The 18,286-nt window shown below is 43.9% G+C and overlaps 1 protein-coding gene across 1 annotated transcript in view; it reads left to right on the forward strand.

Annotated features, from left to right (window-relative positions):
* Positions 1 to 18,286, forward strand: part of LOC140588989 (protein NLRC3-like) — an 83,701-nt gene that overhangs the window by 22,310 nt on the left and 43,105 nt on the right. Inside the window, exons 3-4 of the mRNA XM_072711653.1 lie at positions 149 to 1,755; positions 3,709 to 3,882. Coding sequence (XP_072567754.1) covers positions 149 to 1,755; positions 3,709 to 3,882 — 1,781 coding nt within the window. The remainder of the gene's footprint in view (positions 1 to 148; positions 1,756 to 3,708; positions 3,883 to 18,286) is intronic.

Genomic DNA, 18,286 nt, shown 5'->3' on the forward strand with positions numbered 1-18,286 from the left:
AATTTTTTTTTTGAAAAGCTCTCATTTCATTTCAGGGCATCTTCTGTCACAGTGTCAACACAGAATCAAATGTAATCTGAAGAAGAAATTTGAGTGTGTATTTCAATGGAAAGCTAAGGAAGGACAGCCAACACTTCTCAAAGATATTTACACAGAACTCTACATAACTGAAGGGGGAGCTGGAGGAGTCAATGATGAACATGAAGTGAGACAGATTGAAACAGCATCCAAGAAAAGGGAAACAGAAGATACTACAGTCAAGTGCAATGATATATTTAAACCCTTATATGGGCATGTGACACCTATCAGAACTGTACTCACTAAAGGGGTCGCAGGTATCGGGAAAACAATCTCTGTGCAGAAAGTTATTCTTGACTGGGCAGAAGGAAAAGCAAACCAGGACATTCACTTCATATTTGTTCTTCCTTTCCGGGACCTGAATTTGATTAAGGATGAATACAGTCTGATTGATCTGCTTCACCACTTTGTCCCAGAACTGAAATCACTTGAATCCACTGAGCTGTGTAGGTACAAAGTTTTGTTGATCTTTGACGGTCTGGATGAATGTCGCCTTCCTCTAGATTTTCAGAACAATGAGAGCTGGTTTGATGTAACAAAGAAAACATCACTGGATGTGCTGTTGACTAACCTCATTAAGGGGAATCTGCTTCCATCTGCTCTCCTCTGGATAACCTCCCGACCAGCAGCAGCCAATCAGATACCTCCTGAGTGTGTCCACCAGGTGACAGAGATACGAGGGTTCAATGATGCCCAGAAGGAGGAGTATTTCAGGAAGAGATTTAGTGATCAGGGTCTGGCCAGCAGGATTATCACACATGTGAAATCATCAAGGAGCCTCTTCATCATGTGCCACATACCTGTGTTCTGCTGGATTTCAGCCACTGTCCTTGAAAGGCTTTTTAGTGAGACTGACAAGGGAGAAATTCCAAGGACTCTGACTGAAATGTACACACACTTCCTGATCTTTCAGGCGAGTTTAAAAAATGACAAGTATATGAAAAACTATGAAGCCAAGCTTAAGGAATACAGCAAGGAATTCCTTTTGAAACTTGGTAAACTGGCTTTTGACAACCTTGAAAAAGGCAATCTCATATTTTATAAGCAAGATCTGATAGAGAATAACATTGATGTCACTGAAGCTTCAGTTTACTCTGGAGTGTGCACAGAAGTCTTTAAGGAGGAATATGGATTGTATCAGGAGAAGGTGTACTGCTTTGTGCATCTGAGCATGCAGGAGTATCTCGCTGCTTTATATGTGTTTCTGTCAAACTCATCAGCTGACCTGCTGAAGACTGCAGTGGATCAGGCATTAAAGAGCAAGAATGGACACTTGGACCTCTACCTCCGCTTCCTCCTTGGCCTCTCAACAGACTCCAGTAAAACTCTGTTACAAAAACTACTGGGAAAGACAAGACCCAGCTCAAGTAACATTAAGCAAACAGCCCAGTACATCAAGGAGAAAATACATGAGAATTTATCTGCAGAAAGGACTATCAATCTGTTCCACTGTCTGAATGAACTGGGTGACAATTCTCTAATAGAGGAAGTACAAAGATACCTAAGTTCAGGAAGCCTTTCAGCAGCAGACCTCTCACCTGCACAGTGGTCAGCTCTGGCCTTTGTGTTACTGATGTCAGATAAAGAGCTGGATGTGTTTGATCTGAAGAAATACATCAGATCAGATGAAGGTCTTCAGAGGCTACTGCCTGTGATCAAGAAATCTAGGACAGCTCTGTAAGTGATCTTACATACGTCTGTTGCTAAAGAAGAACAGATGTTATTCATGATACAGCTTTTATATCTTATCAGAACAGTGTATTTATATGGACACCCAGAAATTCTTTTGATTTTTGGATTGTAGATACTACAGGATATGTATTTATTATTATTTTTTTTTAACATTCTTGGTGTGGTGTGTGGTTCAGTGGGTTTAGACTCTGTGCCTGTGGTCAGAAGGTCACCGGTTTAAATACAGTGGTACCTCGGTTCTCGAACTTAATCCGTTCCGGGCTCCGGATCGAATCCTAAAAAGTTCGAGTTCTGATCAAATTTTTCCCATAAGAAATAATGGAAAACCAGTTAATTGGTTCCCGGCCCCCCAAAATTACACCTAAATATGTTTTTTTTTAGCATTTAAACACAAAATGAACAGGATAAAACAAGAAGAGCATTTTTTTCTTAATGGCTTCCAAAACGTAAAGATCTTATCCCAACATTACCCCTGTCCTGCCCTGATCGTCCGCTCCTTCCGTGTGCCACGCCCACTCGTTAACCTCGTGTGGGATCCCCATGTGATCAGCTGTTTCTGGTTGTTGTTATTAGTCCTCTGTAAGTCCGCGTTTCAATTTGTTTCCCCAGTCCGGTCATTGGGTGCGTTCGACTTGCTTACAGTGCTGGCTTAAAGCAACGCATTCTTTCTGATCCTGACGCAATGCATTATGGTTAGATGCATTGCGAACTCTCACCCGGCTGCACAAACTGGAACCGCCTCCTTGACGACACACCTTTGCCCTTATTGGCTGAAAAGTTTAGTGACACGCATGACGTTTGTATCCCAGGCAGTTCCAATGCGTAATCTGCTATTTCTCCCAAATATCACGTAAAGCAGTGAGAACTGGTTTTCAATTAATTTACCTGGTAAAATAAAGTGTAAATAATTGACATAAATGCTCTAATAGTACACGTAAGTTAGTTGTCTATTTATTGCTAGTTACTGTAATGTTGCGCTGCTTTATTTGGTTAATCGTCCAGTCTGTGAAGAAGGCATTCAAGTAAGAATTGCATTGTAGTATGACTCATTTCCTGACGCGTACAATTTATATTAGGTCAGCGTTCACGGTTCGACTTCTGATATTCAGATAGAGTTCTAGGTCAAACTGGTTTGTTCGACTTTCAAAAAATTCGCGTTCTAGTGAGTTCGAGAACCGAGGTACCACTGAACCTGGCTGGCAGATTGATGCTGGTTTTGGGCCTTGAGCAAGGCCCTTACCCCCCATCTTCAGGGGGCTGGATGCTGGCCAAACCTGCGCTCTGACCTGTATGTGTGTGTCAGAGAGAGCAATATCAGAGAGGCGACAGCACTATAGACTGTGCAAATCAAAATAAAAATAGAATTAAGAATAAGTCAACAGTTAAAAATCTTACAATAAACTGAAAAGCTACAATAACTAAAAAATGTATACATAAAAGAATTACAGAAGTACTAATATAGGAAATAAACTTAAGGTTAAAAACTGTACATGTGTATATGATGATAGAGCTTTGTATTTAAAGTGCAGGTGACATAAGTATAAATCTAAATATATAATTATAAGCAGCAAACATAAACACTTACACACATCCCAGGCAGGAACTGAACCCAAAACCCTAGATCCCCTGGGTCGGCTGTAGTGCTAATTACTGAGCCCCAGTGCTGCTCAGAGCTTTATAAAAATACTTATGCATATATTACAGAGTCTCAGGGTAACTCACCCTGTAAGGTCATTAAAAAGCAGGTTCGTCTCGGCTGGGGAGTGTCAAGTAAAAACTATTTGTGTTTCTGACTAGGACAAGGAAACAACAAAATAACTGATATTTCAGCTATATGCTGCATGTCTTATTGTACTTACAAATGTTTATTTTGATATTTCATTTGATATACCTGTGTATGGTGTATGTATTTATATCTTAACACATTTCCTTTATCAGACTGGACAGCTGTAGACTCACAGAGACTTGCTGTGAAGTGTTGGCTTCAGCTCTCAGATCAAACTCCTCTCAGCTGAGAGAGCTGGACTTGAGTGACAATGACCTGCAGGATTCAGGGGTGAAGCTGCTCTCTGCTGGACTGGGGGATTCACACTGTACACTGGAGATACTGAGGTCAATATTACTGGGTATTCCACAGTGTAATGTGTAATTACTGAAATATTTATTGAAGTCGTCACATTTACCTTAAAAGTAATACTCATAGTGGTGAGGTGATTTTATTTATTGGAGAGATATTGTCTGTCTCTCTGCAGGCTGTCATTCTGTAGAGTCACAGAAGAAGGCTGTTCTTCCCTGGCTTCAGCTCTGAGGTCAAACCCCTCACACCTGAGAGAGCTGGACCTGAGCTACAATCACCCAGGAGACTCCGGAGTGAAGCTGCTCTCTGCTCTACTGGAGGATCCCAGCTGTAAACTGGAGAAACTGAAGTGAGTGTAGAATGTGTGTCTGCTCCTGCTATAGACTCATGTATGTGGAGAAAGTACAACAATTAAATAAATGGATACAGCAGTACTATGTCATTCTGCTTCTGATATAGTGTGGACTACAGTGGAGAGTGCAGGACCAGACCAGGGATCCAGAAATGTAAGTTTGTTTGCATGTTTTTATTCTTAATACCGTTAATACTACTTTATGAAAGCATTCACACAGTTATTGTGATGTGTGTTTGTTTTTTTTTTTTCTTCTTTTCTTTTTTGGGTTTAAAGATGACTATTTTCTTAAATAACAATGGGAGTCTGGGAACTTCTGTATTAGTACTGTTTTGAGATTTGTTACTATTGTCCTAAGACAGCACCCGTAATCTCCCAAAACTGGCTGTGACACCGAATGTCTCCTCAGTCTGCGCTAGTGATGGGAATTTCGGCTCTTTTTAGTGAGTCGGATCATTTGGCTCAGCTCACCAAGAAGAGCCGGCTCTTCCGGCTCCCAAACGGCTCTTCATTTTATTACTTCTGCCTCAGCCAGATTCAGCGCTGTTATGACGCATGATTGATATGTGTACTAAACCTTATGATTTTCTCAATACCATAATTTTACATCATGTTTGGTATAAAAAGATGAAATGTAAAAACCTCAAACACTACTACACGTGTATTGAACATTATATAGCGGAAAATCTGTTTTTGTCTTTGATACCATTAACAGTCAAATAACATAAATAACGATTAACAATAAAGAAATTATAAAGAAATTACAATGTGCAAAACACCAGCATCCAACAGTTTTAGTATCTATCCACTTTAACAACTATCTATCACCTTTCTAACAGTCTAACATTTTAACATTTTCTTTGGGGCAGAAAGGCTAAGTGCCTCAGCTTAGACGGGCTGATCCGGCTTCTGCCAGTAGCAGGCACGCTAGCCTGTCTTTTTCCTTTCATCTGCACTGTTGGGCGCGCAGTTCTTAAGTATCTGTGAAGGTTGTTTGTGGATCCTGATCGAAATGACAGCTTCATCTTGCAAACTGTGCATTGTGCCTTTGAGTTATCATAGCTATTAAGATGCATCAAAATGCCGCTTCGTTTCCAACTATCACTCATCTTGTCTACTATTCGCACACCACACTCCCTCTTTCTCTCCTCCTCTCCCTCCCTCCTGCTCTGTACCTGTATTCCGTCAGCACGCGCACCCGCCCCCTTGTCTGACTCATCACGTGATTGGTCGCGCGGCTCACACGCCATTAACACAAACTTCAGTCATAGTAAGAGCAGCATGGATCGCTGATCCGCGGAGATGTTTTGTTTTATAAAAATGTCTCTTGGTCACGATCTGGATCTTTTGAACGGCGCGTCCGCGACCGACACATCACTAGTCGGCGCTGCAGGCTGCTGGAGGGGGGTATGTGTCTGAAGTGGTTTGAAGGAAGTTCTTATTTTGAAGTAAAGACAAATTAACTTCTAGTGGTACTCTTTGTGGTACAATTTCAGGTTTAACACGTTTGATTAATGCTGTTTGTAATTTTATTTACCTGTAATTAAGGCTATTAATTTAGCACGCGCAGCATTTCGCCCCGTCTTCCCGCCGGCGTCGCGCGGGCGTCCGACATTTCCTGAGCTATTTCACATACTTGAATTCCTGCTTCGTTTTTATATTTTATGTATCGTACAGAATAATAGAGCGCAGGCTAAAGTGCAGTTCGGTCCCCAGCGAGTCTCTCAGCGCGGCGTGTCTCACAGCGCAGGGGGCAGCCGGAGCGCCGCAGACTCGGGCGGCTACATGAGTATATTGGGAATAAAATGTGTGTATTGGAGCGAGTTCTGTGTTAGTGAGTGTGTGAGGTGTGACAGTGATGATGATGGAGATGCTGGGCTTCGTGATGGGATTAATCGCTCTTCCTCTTGCCTACAGACTCCTGCCAGCTGACGCTGGACCCCAACACAGCAAACAGAGACCTGTCTCTGTCAGAGGGGAACAGGAAGGTGACATGGGGGGCAGAGCAACCATATCCTGATCATCCAGAGAGATTTGACTACTGGGACCAAGTTCTGTGCAGAGAGAGTCTGACTGGTCGCTGTTACTGGGAGGCTGAGTGGAGTGGAGGTGGAGCTGAAATAGGAGTGACTTATAAAGGAATCAGGAGGAAAGGAGACAGTGATGACTGTGGGCTTGGAGACAATGACAAGTCATGGAGTCTGAGCTGCTCTCCTGACAGTTACTCTGTCCGGCACAATAATAAACAGACTGTCATACCCATAAAGCCCTCAGGCTCCCGCAGAGTAGGAGTGTATCTGGACTGGGCGGCTGGTACTCTGTCCTTCTACAGAGTCTCCTCTGGTGGACTGACCCTCCTGTACAGCTTCACCTCCTCATTCACTGAACCCCTCTGTCCAGGGTTTTGGGTTTATATAAACTCCTCCGTGTCCCTGTGCATGCTGGGATAGCTCACTGTGTGCTGGAGGAATCATTTTTACCTTATCAGAGTGTCACATGTCGCTGCTTCTCCATGGCAAAAAGGTAAAATCTCTGCTTTTTAACCAGTATAACCCTTTTTACTCTGTCTGAAGTGTGACGTATGTTAGACAAAATAAGTGACTGGGTTCGGCAAACTGAACAAACAGGCAAAATGACTGTTTTTCTGTCTGATTAAAATGTAATGAAATGTAATCATGTTGAGTGGGGGGGCTTTTCCACTCCCCTGTATATTTACATTTTATATATTTCTGTCTATATATTGTATTTGCTACCTGTACACTGACAATAAAGGCTTCATATTGTATCCTATTAATGTCCTGGTTCAGCTCCACTCAAAGCGTGAGGTAACTGGGTAACATAAATAATATAATACAATTAAATAAATACACTTTACTGTAATTGAACGTAACTAACAGCATTAGATTAAATCAGCATATATAATAACCATGTAAAAGGAGACGGGAGACATAACAGCGAAAATTAAAAACAAAAGTCATAAATCACATCAGTAACATACATTAGATTAAATTAGCAAAATACAACAAGCATCAATAAAAAATAACTAAACCTGTGAGCTGATACACCTGACAACCGACAAGCTAATTAGCAAACCGCGTCTCTCTCTCACCACGTTAAAACTCGGGAGAAGACTCATTAAAAGCCGAACTAAGTCCTTACTACGTAAGTAAATAATTACACAAGTAATTAAAAACAAAGCGTAACACATTTTAATTTGTCATTAAATATACGGTTTAACTTCAGACGGCTGAACCTCACGTCTGCCCCCTAATGCCGTCCTGAGGTAACTGCGGGTTTCCCGTCGGTCGCAGCACGCGAGACGCTGCGGTACCTCAGTTAATAATTTAGGAATAAGATTATCAGATGCAATGTATCCCACAAAACACTCACAGTGGCATTGCAGCAATACAGATATACCCCTGAACGCAATGGCTCTGACGTCCCTCTTCTTCCTCTGGTGATGAGCTATTGGCCTCTTGCAAAATGATATCAGTTACATCACTGATACACTGAGCATCTAAATAATAATTTGTTTTGTTTCCAAACTTTTCACTTACCCTGCAAAGATATTTCTTGTCATCCTCAAAGAAATAATAAGTAAACATTTAAATGGCTTTCAATAATTTATTTCAAAGTATTTGATAATATAGGCTTGATTAATTTTGATATTAATACTGAATTGTGAATATATTTATTCTGGTCTTTAAGTTTAGGGAGGGGCTGTGTCTAGTCTGAGAGTGGGGGCAGATTTCACTTTGGGGGGGTAAATGTCAGAAGGGGTGAGTGTGGTCAGGCAATTTTTAGGCCACTTCATTTCGCTTTGCGTGACTGTTTTTGGAATGTTTTAATTTATTTCAAAGTCAATTTAATTCGCATAGTTGATTCATTCATTAACTTTGCTTGGAGTAATAAAACACAGTAGTTTAGTATGAATCTCGTTTGGTGGAAGTGTGTTCAAAATGGCCACAGTCGTGTTTGAATAAGAGTCCAATCCGCATGGAGCACTTTGAGCAGAGTGAGGACGCCGCCATTTAGGAGATATCAAACAACAAACTCCCCTGGCTCAGAAAAAGGAGGGAAAACAGGGGAAGCTGATGATTCTCCCTGAGCATCGCAAGGTGGCGAAACGAGGATGCAGGAGAGGATTGCCATCCTGGGCAGCAGGTTACAGGGCGGGGCGACGACCCCCAGCTCCTCAGGCAGCGGCAGGCTGGGGGGCCCCGCGCGTGAAAATAGGTGATACTCTGTGAAACACGGTTATAAGGGTGGCAGACAAAACACTAAGATTGTCTAAGGACACAAACAAACAACCTATATGGATACTGAGACTAGCAGTAATAAGTAAACACATATACAGGGTATATACAGGCCAAACTTAAAAGGGAACTTTCTTCAGGGTGTTGGGTGAGTCTGTGGTTTGTAAGGCAGGATGGAAAGGCGGGGGGGGGGGGGCTGTGTGCCAAGTTGAGGGACCCCTATCCTTGAGGTCCATTCTGCCGTCTGTAGGTCCCTAAATCTTTGGGCCATAAAAGCTGGAATGCTGGTCTCCCTTGTCATCTGTGTGTGTGTGTGTGGGGGGGGGTGATCACTAACCCCCCTTTTGTGCCTTGGCCAACGAGTACCTCTCATACCAGGCTAGGCCTTGCCTCAGGCGACCTGGAATCTCAGCCCTGTCATATCCGTGTGTGTGATCCTACACTGGACAATTTCCTGCTCCATTCACACACAGGGGTCAATCAGAAATTACCCCGACTTTATACTAAGGAGCTAGCAGGGTAAACTCCTTTTAACGTCCAGTACGACTGATTCGGACATTTGCGTTCACATGTACAGCCCCTCTGGGGAATGTCAAGAAAAATTTGGGTGGCAGTGCATGTCTGATAGGGGTGAAAGTGACAGAAACACAAAGTCATAGATAAATCAGTCTAAACTAAACGAGGTTCACAAGGATGATTGATATTTCTTTAGTGAACATTCAGAAATCGTTTGCTAACCCTGCACACTGGAAGCTCCCAGCCCAGACCTGCACACATCTACGTGTCTAAAGTTCACGGGGAGAGAAGCCTGGACGGCTGTTCATCCTGACTTGCTCTGTGGCAGACTGCAGAGGGCGCTGTGCTGCCATTTATTCCAGTTCATTGAATAATACGATGGCTTGTCATGTCTCTGTCTGACACAGTTCTGCCAATCAAAGGCAGGCTTTACTAGAGACTGACCGAGAGAACGACTCCAGCAGTGAAGGCTGAGCTGACCCTGTTATCTGGCCTGATTAACAACCAGAGCAAGACTGACGTAGGTTTGACTGTAAGAGAGATTTACCAACATATGATATTAAGGTGAGAACAGATCCAATAAGTGAGCAGAGTTAAATCTCTCTTACTAACATTAAAACTCATGAGCCTCTGTGGAAGGTGCAGGAGCTGTTGGGCCATTTTAAACACAAGGTCAGCATGTTGGGGGAATGACATGGAGGCTCCATAACTGTGCCCAGGTATTTAAATGCCTCAGCCTGCTCTGCCTACTGGCCGTCCAGACTAAAGGCTGATTTATACTTCTGTGTACAATCTACACCATCAGTACCTTTTCCCAAAAACACTGAGCAGATTAATTTCCGTTTTGTTCAGTTTTTTTGTGAGAGTGGGAGGAGCTTCCTGCTTCTCAGGCTGCAGTAGGTGTGGTTTTGGACTGAGGCCAGACTGAGAAGAGCAGACTGGATTTGGAGTTTATTAATAAAATAAATCTGGTACAGATTTTTATTCAATTGAATTTCCCCTTGTGGGGACCAAAAATGGTCCCCACAACTTCAAGATAATAGGTTTTTATCACACTGTGGGGACATTTGTTCCCCACAATGTAATGTATACCTGGACCACAAACACACACACACACACACACACACAACTGATACCTTTCCCGATAAGATTAACAAAAACGAAGCTTCCTGTGTATGAGGCAGCCAGACCAAACCAAGCCGGACTCCGCCCTCAGCCATGGTAAAGTGATGTGATTGGCTAATGAATGAGCATAAGCACAAGCCATACATACAGAAAGTGCTTCTGTACTTAATACACATTCATTTGCAGAGGATGTTTTGTTAATTTTCTTCAAAACATTGATCTGCTTTGCTTTTGCTTTGTGACACTTTGATATCTGCGTTGTGGGTGGTGAGTATTTGGTTATTATGTGTGTATTTGCGAGGGAGACAGAGAGAGAGAGAGAATATTCTGTTTTTCTCAGAGTATTTGATTTTGACAGGTGTGTGGAGCTTTGAGGTCATGGGGTTGATGTGGGTGCGGTACCATAGTGATGTAACACCATGATCCATACATTTGTAATGTATATTAAAACATAGGCCATATTTCCGTTGACATATGTAATTATTATTGATATATGAATATTTTGGTGGTACTTTTGAGAAACATGGCTCTTCTACCCTCTCATCACTAGAAGCAGTAGGTGGAGTTATGCTGAGAGATATAGAGTCTTTCATTTTCCATATTGGGGTGGACAGCATTGTTGATGATGTCGGTTTCATTACAGCTTCAGGTCCATGTGGGGGTGGTGCCTGGTCCATATCTGCTCATTCAGGTCTTATACAGATAGTCTGTAGATGGAGCCTTAGTCCCATGATGAGGTGTCTCTCTGCTTCTAATCCTGGTACCCTCTCTCTCTTGCAAAGAACAAAAGGTCCTGCAATTTCTATAAACAAATGAAGAAAACATATTTCAATAACATAATCTTTATTTTTTTATGCATGGCATTTAGCATAAAACATGTATAGAAAAATATACTCTCTAGGGAAGAGTTTTCCATATATAGGACACACGTGACCCTCTGCCTTGTTTTTAAAGAAAAACTTCTTTATAGACATGAAAACCAGGATGATTAGGACGATGCCGACTGACACTAATATATATATATATTCTCCTTTGCTGAGACACATGGGGCAGGAGCAACTTTGCGCAGTAAAGAAGCAGCAGCCTGCATGGTCTTGTGTAGCATAGAAGTGGCTGAGCGAGGTCACATGGTGAAGAAGCTGCAGGTTGAGTGGTTTTGTGCGGCATTGAAGCGGCAGCCTGAGCGGCTTCATGTAGCACAGAAGGCTGAGCGGCTGAGTGCAGCACTGAAGCAGCTGAAACGTCTCTCGGAACTCAAGGTTCGGAGACATAGTGACCTTGTCCTCCGAGCCCATCATCTGCAGCCAGAGCCAATGTGACTCCAATGGGAACCAGGCTGATTTCCTCACCAGATGGACTCCCAGGGCTCTTCCAGTTCCTCCTGGTCTGATGATTCATGGATGAGCAGGTCTTCTACGTAGTAGCGGGCCACCGGAGGTACAACCTTCCAGAGTGGTCTGGAATCATTTTATTTAACTTATTGTGTTTCTCAAAATACACGTCGTAAAATAGCTTCAAATTGTATAGAGTTGCTGTAGGGCGGGACTGGTTTGCCCGTTTTCACCAGTAGAGGGTGCTGTGATAGACTGGTACGTATAATGGGATATAATGGTTATGTCTGCCCTAGTGTCTATTTTTAAAGTTATCGTCTTCCCACACACAGAGAGATTCACCTGCCAAATGGACTCGGAATCAGGCCCCTCTACACTGCCAAGGACAAATGGTTCAGCCTCATTGATTAACATCAATGAGCTACGGCTCTCACTGCTTGACTTTTACAGGCAACAGCGAAATGCCCTGTTTTGTTGCATTTCTGACGTTGCTTGTTGTACGCGGGACATAGACGTGGGGCATGTGACCTACCACACTGTGTCAAGGTGTCTCTGGGCCTGTCTGTGTTCCCACTGGCCGTTTTTATTCAGCCTTTTCCCTCCACTGTGCTGCTTGTCCCCTCTGGGCTGCTGCTGCGCTGCCCGGATGTCTGTCATTGTCACGCTGGAATTCTATGTCTTTATCGACTTGGACTGACCTGCCATCTGCCCGCTTTGTCTGACGTTAAGTCACTTTCCATTTGGAGCCCTAGTGAAACTTCCCGGTTGGCAATTCCAGTCGCTACTCTGTCTCTTACCTGCTCTTCTTTCAGCCCGGCAAAGTCACAATGCTCTGTTAATTCATACAAGCTCCAGATTAAGACACCCCCTGATTCGCCCGTCTTCTGTATACTTTGGTGGAAACATGCTTGTTCATGTATCATGTTTCTGTGGTGCTCATAAAATTTTTTCATCACCACTTCATAGTCATTAGCTTTACTTGTGTCTGCAAATATGAATTAACTAAAAATAACCACCACTTCTTTCCCCATTGCCTGTTTATTTGGCCTCACACAGTCCATCCAGGTCCCACTGGCACTGGTCGTGCTGCTCCTGGTCCTGCTGGCCTTGCTCCTGCAGGTTGTCCAGCTCACGGCGTTCCTGAGCTAGCTGGGCCTCAAAGCTGCAACACGCCTCCTCGTGCCCAAATTGCACCACTTCTGCTGACTCATCCTGCTGCTTCTAGCGGTCGCAGTCACATGCCCTCCAGTTGACGCACTTGTCGTGCAGCTCCTGCTACTCCTGTTCTGTGGACTGACACAGCTGCTCCATGTTCCACTGGCACTGGCACTGCCACTGGCACTGGCACTGGCACTCCCGCGGCGCTCCCAGGCCAGCTGGGCCTCCAAGGTGTGGCACTGAGTTACACTGCCTCTGCCTGCTACCTCAGGCAGTCGCACGTGCAGCTGGGGGTGCGATGTGGCTTCTCGCAGCTGGTGTACTGTGAGACCTCGCTGTCTGGCTGGTAAGCGGTCGGAGGCAGCAGAAGATCCCACTTTTTCTCCAGCAGGTTGGCAGGAATGGCTTAAAGGTGCACTACACAGGCCCAGAGTGCTTCAAGGGATGGGGTGGTACTTGTCTCCCTGAGCTGCTCTCAGCTGGTCTCCCGGTGGCCCTGTTGTGAGCTTCTTGCCCAAAGTATACCCGGTGTCCCTTCTCTTCACAGCACCAGTACACTAGCCTCTTGCTGTGGAGCTTGCGGTTCCTCACTGTCTTATTGCCGCCATCATGCCCCAAGCACCACTTCACAGCCGCCTTCAGGTCTGCCAGGCTGAAGCGGGTTTGCCAAACAATTCTGAGAAGTGTGTGTCCCAGTAACACCAGTGGGGCTGCCTTTGGCTCCCACATCTGACACCAGTGTTTATTACAATGAGAATGCTCTTTATTCTCAGCCCTTAAAAGGGCCGAGTACAAACACCAACCACTCACTCTGCTGACTAGTGCTGCCACTCTGATCACCCCAACAACACATGGTGGCACAGTCACACACTATATACACACATTTATCACTACAGCAGACACTGCAGCACAATAACACAATACATGCTAATTACATACAACTATTTACAATAACACACACAAGGTTTGTGAGCACGCTATGCAGAGCCATCTCAACAGGGCTACAGTATATTTAAATAATGGCAACGTGGAGAATGAAAGTCAGAGTAAGGAAACAGTGTAAACTACTACAAAGTTATGATTTATTATTTTTTTGGTTTTCCAAATTATAACTGGATAAAATACATAAATGATTAAACTTATCTGCCTCAGTTAGGGATAAGGGATTATCTGCATTAATGTAATCATTGTTAATCATTTGTACTGGTACTTCACATGCCAAAAGCATTGCAATTGCTGAATTTATGCTGATTTTTATCTCTCTAAAAATATAAACTACTATCTATAAACATACACCTGTGACAAAAACAAGGCTGTTCCATCCAGAATGTCCCCAGTGCTGGCCAGCAGTCATGTTTTCAAATATTAGTTATTTAGTTAATTTTATAGGATACAATTAACAGCCTGTTAACCCAATCAGCAGAATTTGGCTATACTGCTGCAAAGATAAAATACAGGATAGAGGGGCTCAGTGAACGTGGTCTGGAGGGTCACTGTGTCAGAGACGCTGTAGAAGGATAGAGTTCCTGCCCTGTGATCCAGGTACACTCCTATCCTGGGGGAGGGGGGGCAGATACTGCAGTTTCTACTTTATTGTGCTGGAATGAGTAACTGGAGGTTGAGCAGGACAAACACCAGGACTTGTCATTGTATCCAAGCCAGCTGTCATCACCTCCTCCTCTCCTTCTGATCCCTTTATATGTGACAGCTATAGCGACCACCCCCCCGCTCCACTCAACCTCCCAGTAGCAGCGCCCAGTCAGACCCTCTGTACACAGCACTTGGTCATGCCAGTTAAACCTCTCCTGGTGATCAGGATATGACTGTATCTCTCTCTTCCATGTCAACACTCTGTTCCCCTCAGACAGATGGAGGTGTCTGTTTGCTGTGTTGGGGTCCAGAGTGAGCTGACAGTAATCTGATGGAGGAGATCATCAGAAGGTGATGGTTTGGTCTTATTCACTCCTTACATAGCAAAAAGTGCCCAGTCCTGTTTAATGTTTCAATGCATTAAAATGTATAGATAAATTCTATTTAAATTTTCTATTAAGATCCATCCATCCATTTTCTGTAACCGCTTGTCCTATTCAGAGTTACAGAGCCTATCCCAGAGGCTATGGGCACAAGGCAGCAAACAACCCAGGATATGAATTTCAATCCATTGCAGTTTATAGGTATAATTTTTAGAAAGAATTTTATGTAAGGATATTGTATAGTAGGATTTCTAGCAGTGAAAAGAAAATACATTTTAGAGCAATTATTTTTTGTGATAACTGAAATATACAGTATTTTTCCAAGTTCAATTTAAAGTAACATTCTCAACATGGATGCCTCATTATGAGCAAAATAATACTAAACATCAGCAGTTGTATTGCAAACAGATTCAAAGGCTCCTGACATAAACAGCTCATGTAAATGTGAAAGGAGGCAGAGGGAGAGAGAAAGAGAAGCTCCACTAGCAGAAGAAAACGAAACACAATAAAACACACTCCACCTCATACAGGGAGAGAGAAGCGTGTGTGTGAACAGACTCACATTGTAAGAATTCTGCTCTGGTCCTGAGCACTAATACTGATAGGATGGTGTCTTTGGTAACTAGAAGGAGACAGAGAGAAACAGGGATGTGAGTAAAAGGAATTTACTTGTGGGAGATGGACTTCACTCACTGTGGAGATAACAGCAGTAGATTATTATCATTATGAGGGACAATAACAGGCATTTTAACAAACTGCAAATGATTGTAAGTTACACATAATACAGGTTTTTGGATACTGTAATTTAGAAGAAACATGATTCATGTGATCCCGGTTTTGCAGCCTGCGGAATGTGGAGCTCTTTCACTGGTTTTTACAAAGATTTAAACTTGCTGAAAACTGAATTGGATTTGGTCACACAAATGTGAGAATGACTGTACTGCATACTCTCTCTGCATTGTCTGTGTTAACATGAACAGACAGGAAAATGTATTTATTAACCTGCATGATGCATCTCTGTAGTTTTCTTTTTGCAAACATTCTCCAGTTGATCCTTCAGTTCAGAAACCACCTTCATCACATTCTCAAAACCAGATCGTGGACAGACAGAGAATCTGGGTCCAAATCCAGCTTCAGGGGGGACAGGACCCTGGCACCTCTACAGACACAAAGTCTGATTAAACAACTTCATTAAAACAAATGTGTATGATAATCAAATTAACAGGACCATTAACATCTGACAAATGACAGACTAGCTGAAATACAAATGAGAACATGCATCCATTTGAATACTCTGGTTTTCTTATTGTCAGAGTAGCTGTTCTGTTACCTGGAGGAAATGGATGTGATCCTCTGTGTGTGAAAGCTGCTCCAGCTCAGAGTGTCTCCTCTTCAGTTCATCAATCTCCTGCTCCAGTCTCTCCATGTCTCCTTCAGCCTGACTCACTGCAGCCTTCTCCTGATCTCTGATCAGCTGTGTCACCTCAGAACGTCTTCTCTCAATGGAGCGGATCATCTCAGTGAAGATCCTCTCGCCGTCCTCCACTGCTGACTGTGCTGAGCTCTGTTGGTGACACAGGGAGCAGAGGACAGTAAATTACAATTGGCCCCTTTTGAGACTCCAGAGAGCCTCATTGTACAATAGTGATGTGAGCTGACAGGAGGTATAAAAACAGCACAGGGCTGCGGTTTGGAGCGCCACGTATCCAAGATGGGAGCGGACCCAATTCTTGCAGCAGCCTCTCCTAGCACCATAACAACAGTATCTTTGTTTTATTCAGTTGTGGCCTCATCTCTGTCTTTGTTTTCATGTGGAATTAACCCTCACATTCACAAGAAACATGTATATCATCAATCCCTCCTGAACATCATCAACCAGAACCACTGCTACGAGAAACACTGGGGGGAGAGCTGAGTGTACTCAGAGAACTTGGTCTGCTACGCCCAACAAGCCCAAACATGCCAAAACGGCCCCTCCCAACCAGGTACACTCAATAAGTTTTACACACATTTTGAGGCCTCTAATAACAGCAAAATGCAGAAATTGACTCCAACAGCCAGCAAACAAGTGTTACAATGTCCCCCAGGCAGGGAGAAGAGAGCCTTCTGTAATGTTTAACCCCGAAAGGTTACTGGTTCAGATAACATACCTGGATACGTTCTTAAGGACTGTGCAGAACAGCTGAAGGAGGTCTTCACTGACATCTTTAACATCTCCCTCAGCCAGCCAATAGTGCCCATCTGCCTCAAGGTGCAACCAGCATACCTGTGCCTAAGAAACCCAACCCAACCTGCATGAATGACTTCTGTCCTGTGGCGCTCACTCCGATTGTGACAAAGTGTTTCGAGTGTTAGGTCATGCAACACATTAAAGTCTGCCTCCCCACAGTCCTAGAACCCCAACAGTTTGCATATAGAATGAATCACTCCACGATTGATGCAATATCCACCTCCCTAAGCCTGTCCCATCTGGAAAACCGGGATGACTACGCCAGACTGCTCTTCATTGTCTTCAGCTCAGTCTTCAACACCATCATACCACAGCAACATGTGGAGATTCTGGGGTCACTGAAGGTGGACACTGGAACCTGTACCTGGATCTTGGGCTTCCTGACACAAATGCAGCAAACAACCAGAGTCTCAGTGAGTACAGGCCCACCCCAGGGCTGAGTTCTGAGGCCCCTACTGTTTATTTAGCAATAACCATATCAAGTTCGCGGATGATACCACAGTTGTGGGTCTCATCAGCAAATGTGACGAGTCAGCATACAGGATTGAGGTGGAGCAGCTGACGACGTGGTGCGACCACCACAACCTCCTCCTGAACATTGACAAGACCAAGAAAATGGTCATAGACCATAGGAAGGGCCATACAGAACAGCGCCCCCTGCTAACCATAAATGGCATAGCCGTGGAGAGGGTCAGTGGCATTAGATTACTGGGTGTTCACATGGTGGACGATCTGACTTCAACCACTAACACCATGGCAATTGTCAAGAAGGCCCAACAGTGGCTCCATTCCCTCTGGAGACTGAAGCAGACCAGCCTACCCATTCTGACCCTCACCACCTTCTACAGGAACACCATTGAAAATATTCTGACCGACTGCAATGTCTAGTTTGGAACCTACGCTACCTCTGAACAGAAACAGCTGAACAGAGTATTGAAAACAGCTGGGAAGATCATCGGTGCCCATCTTACATCCCTGCTGGAGATCTTCATCCAGCATTGCACCCGTAGAGCCTCCAGCATCATCACAGACCCTGACCTCCCCTCCTACACAGCCTGTTTAACCTCCTGCCATTGCGGAAGAGGTACAGGAGTATCTGAACCAGGACCACAAGGTTTTGTAACAGCTTCCTACCCCAGGCTGTGAGGACCATGAGCACTCTTGCCCCCCAGTGAACCACTGAACCTCCCTCACAGTACCAGACACTTGTGTCCACTAGTTCAATCAATTTTTAAATTTAACAGTACATGCTGGTACATCCTTAAACGCGCTATAAAAGGTATGCTGCTAAAAGACCTTTCATGCTGCTACTCCCTCCCAGTGCACCATGGATCACCATGGATACAGGTTTTTTGTGTTTTGTGTACATGGGTTCTACGTTGTTTTCTAATGTTCCCTTAGTTTTTTTTAAGTATCTATTTAACCTACATAAGTGGCAGCTTTGTCCCACCAATCCTTTGACCCAGAGTAGCTCCCAGTGACCATAATATTATTAATC

The sequence above is a fragment of the Paramormyrops kingsleyae genome, chromosome 4 (assembly GCF_048594095.1).
Source record: "Paramormyrops kingsleyae isolate MSU_618 chromosome 4, PKINGS_0.4, whole genome shotgun sequence".
Lineage (NCBI taxonomy): Eukaryota > Metazoa > Chordata > Actinopteri > Osteoglossiformes > Mormyridae > Paramormyrops > Paramormyrops kingsleyae.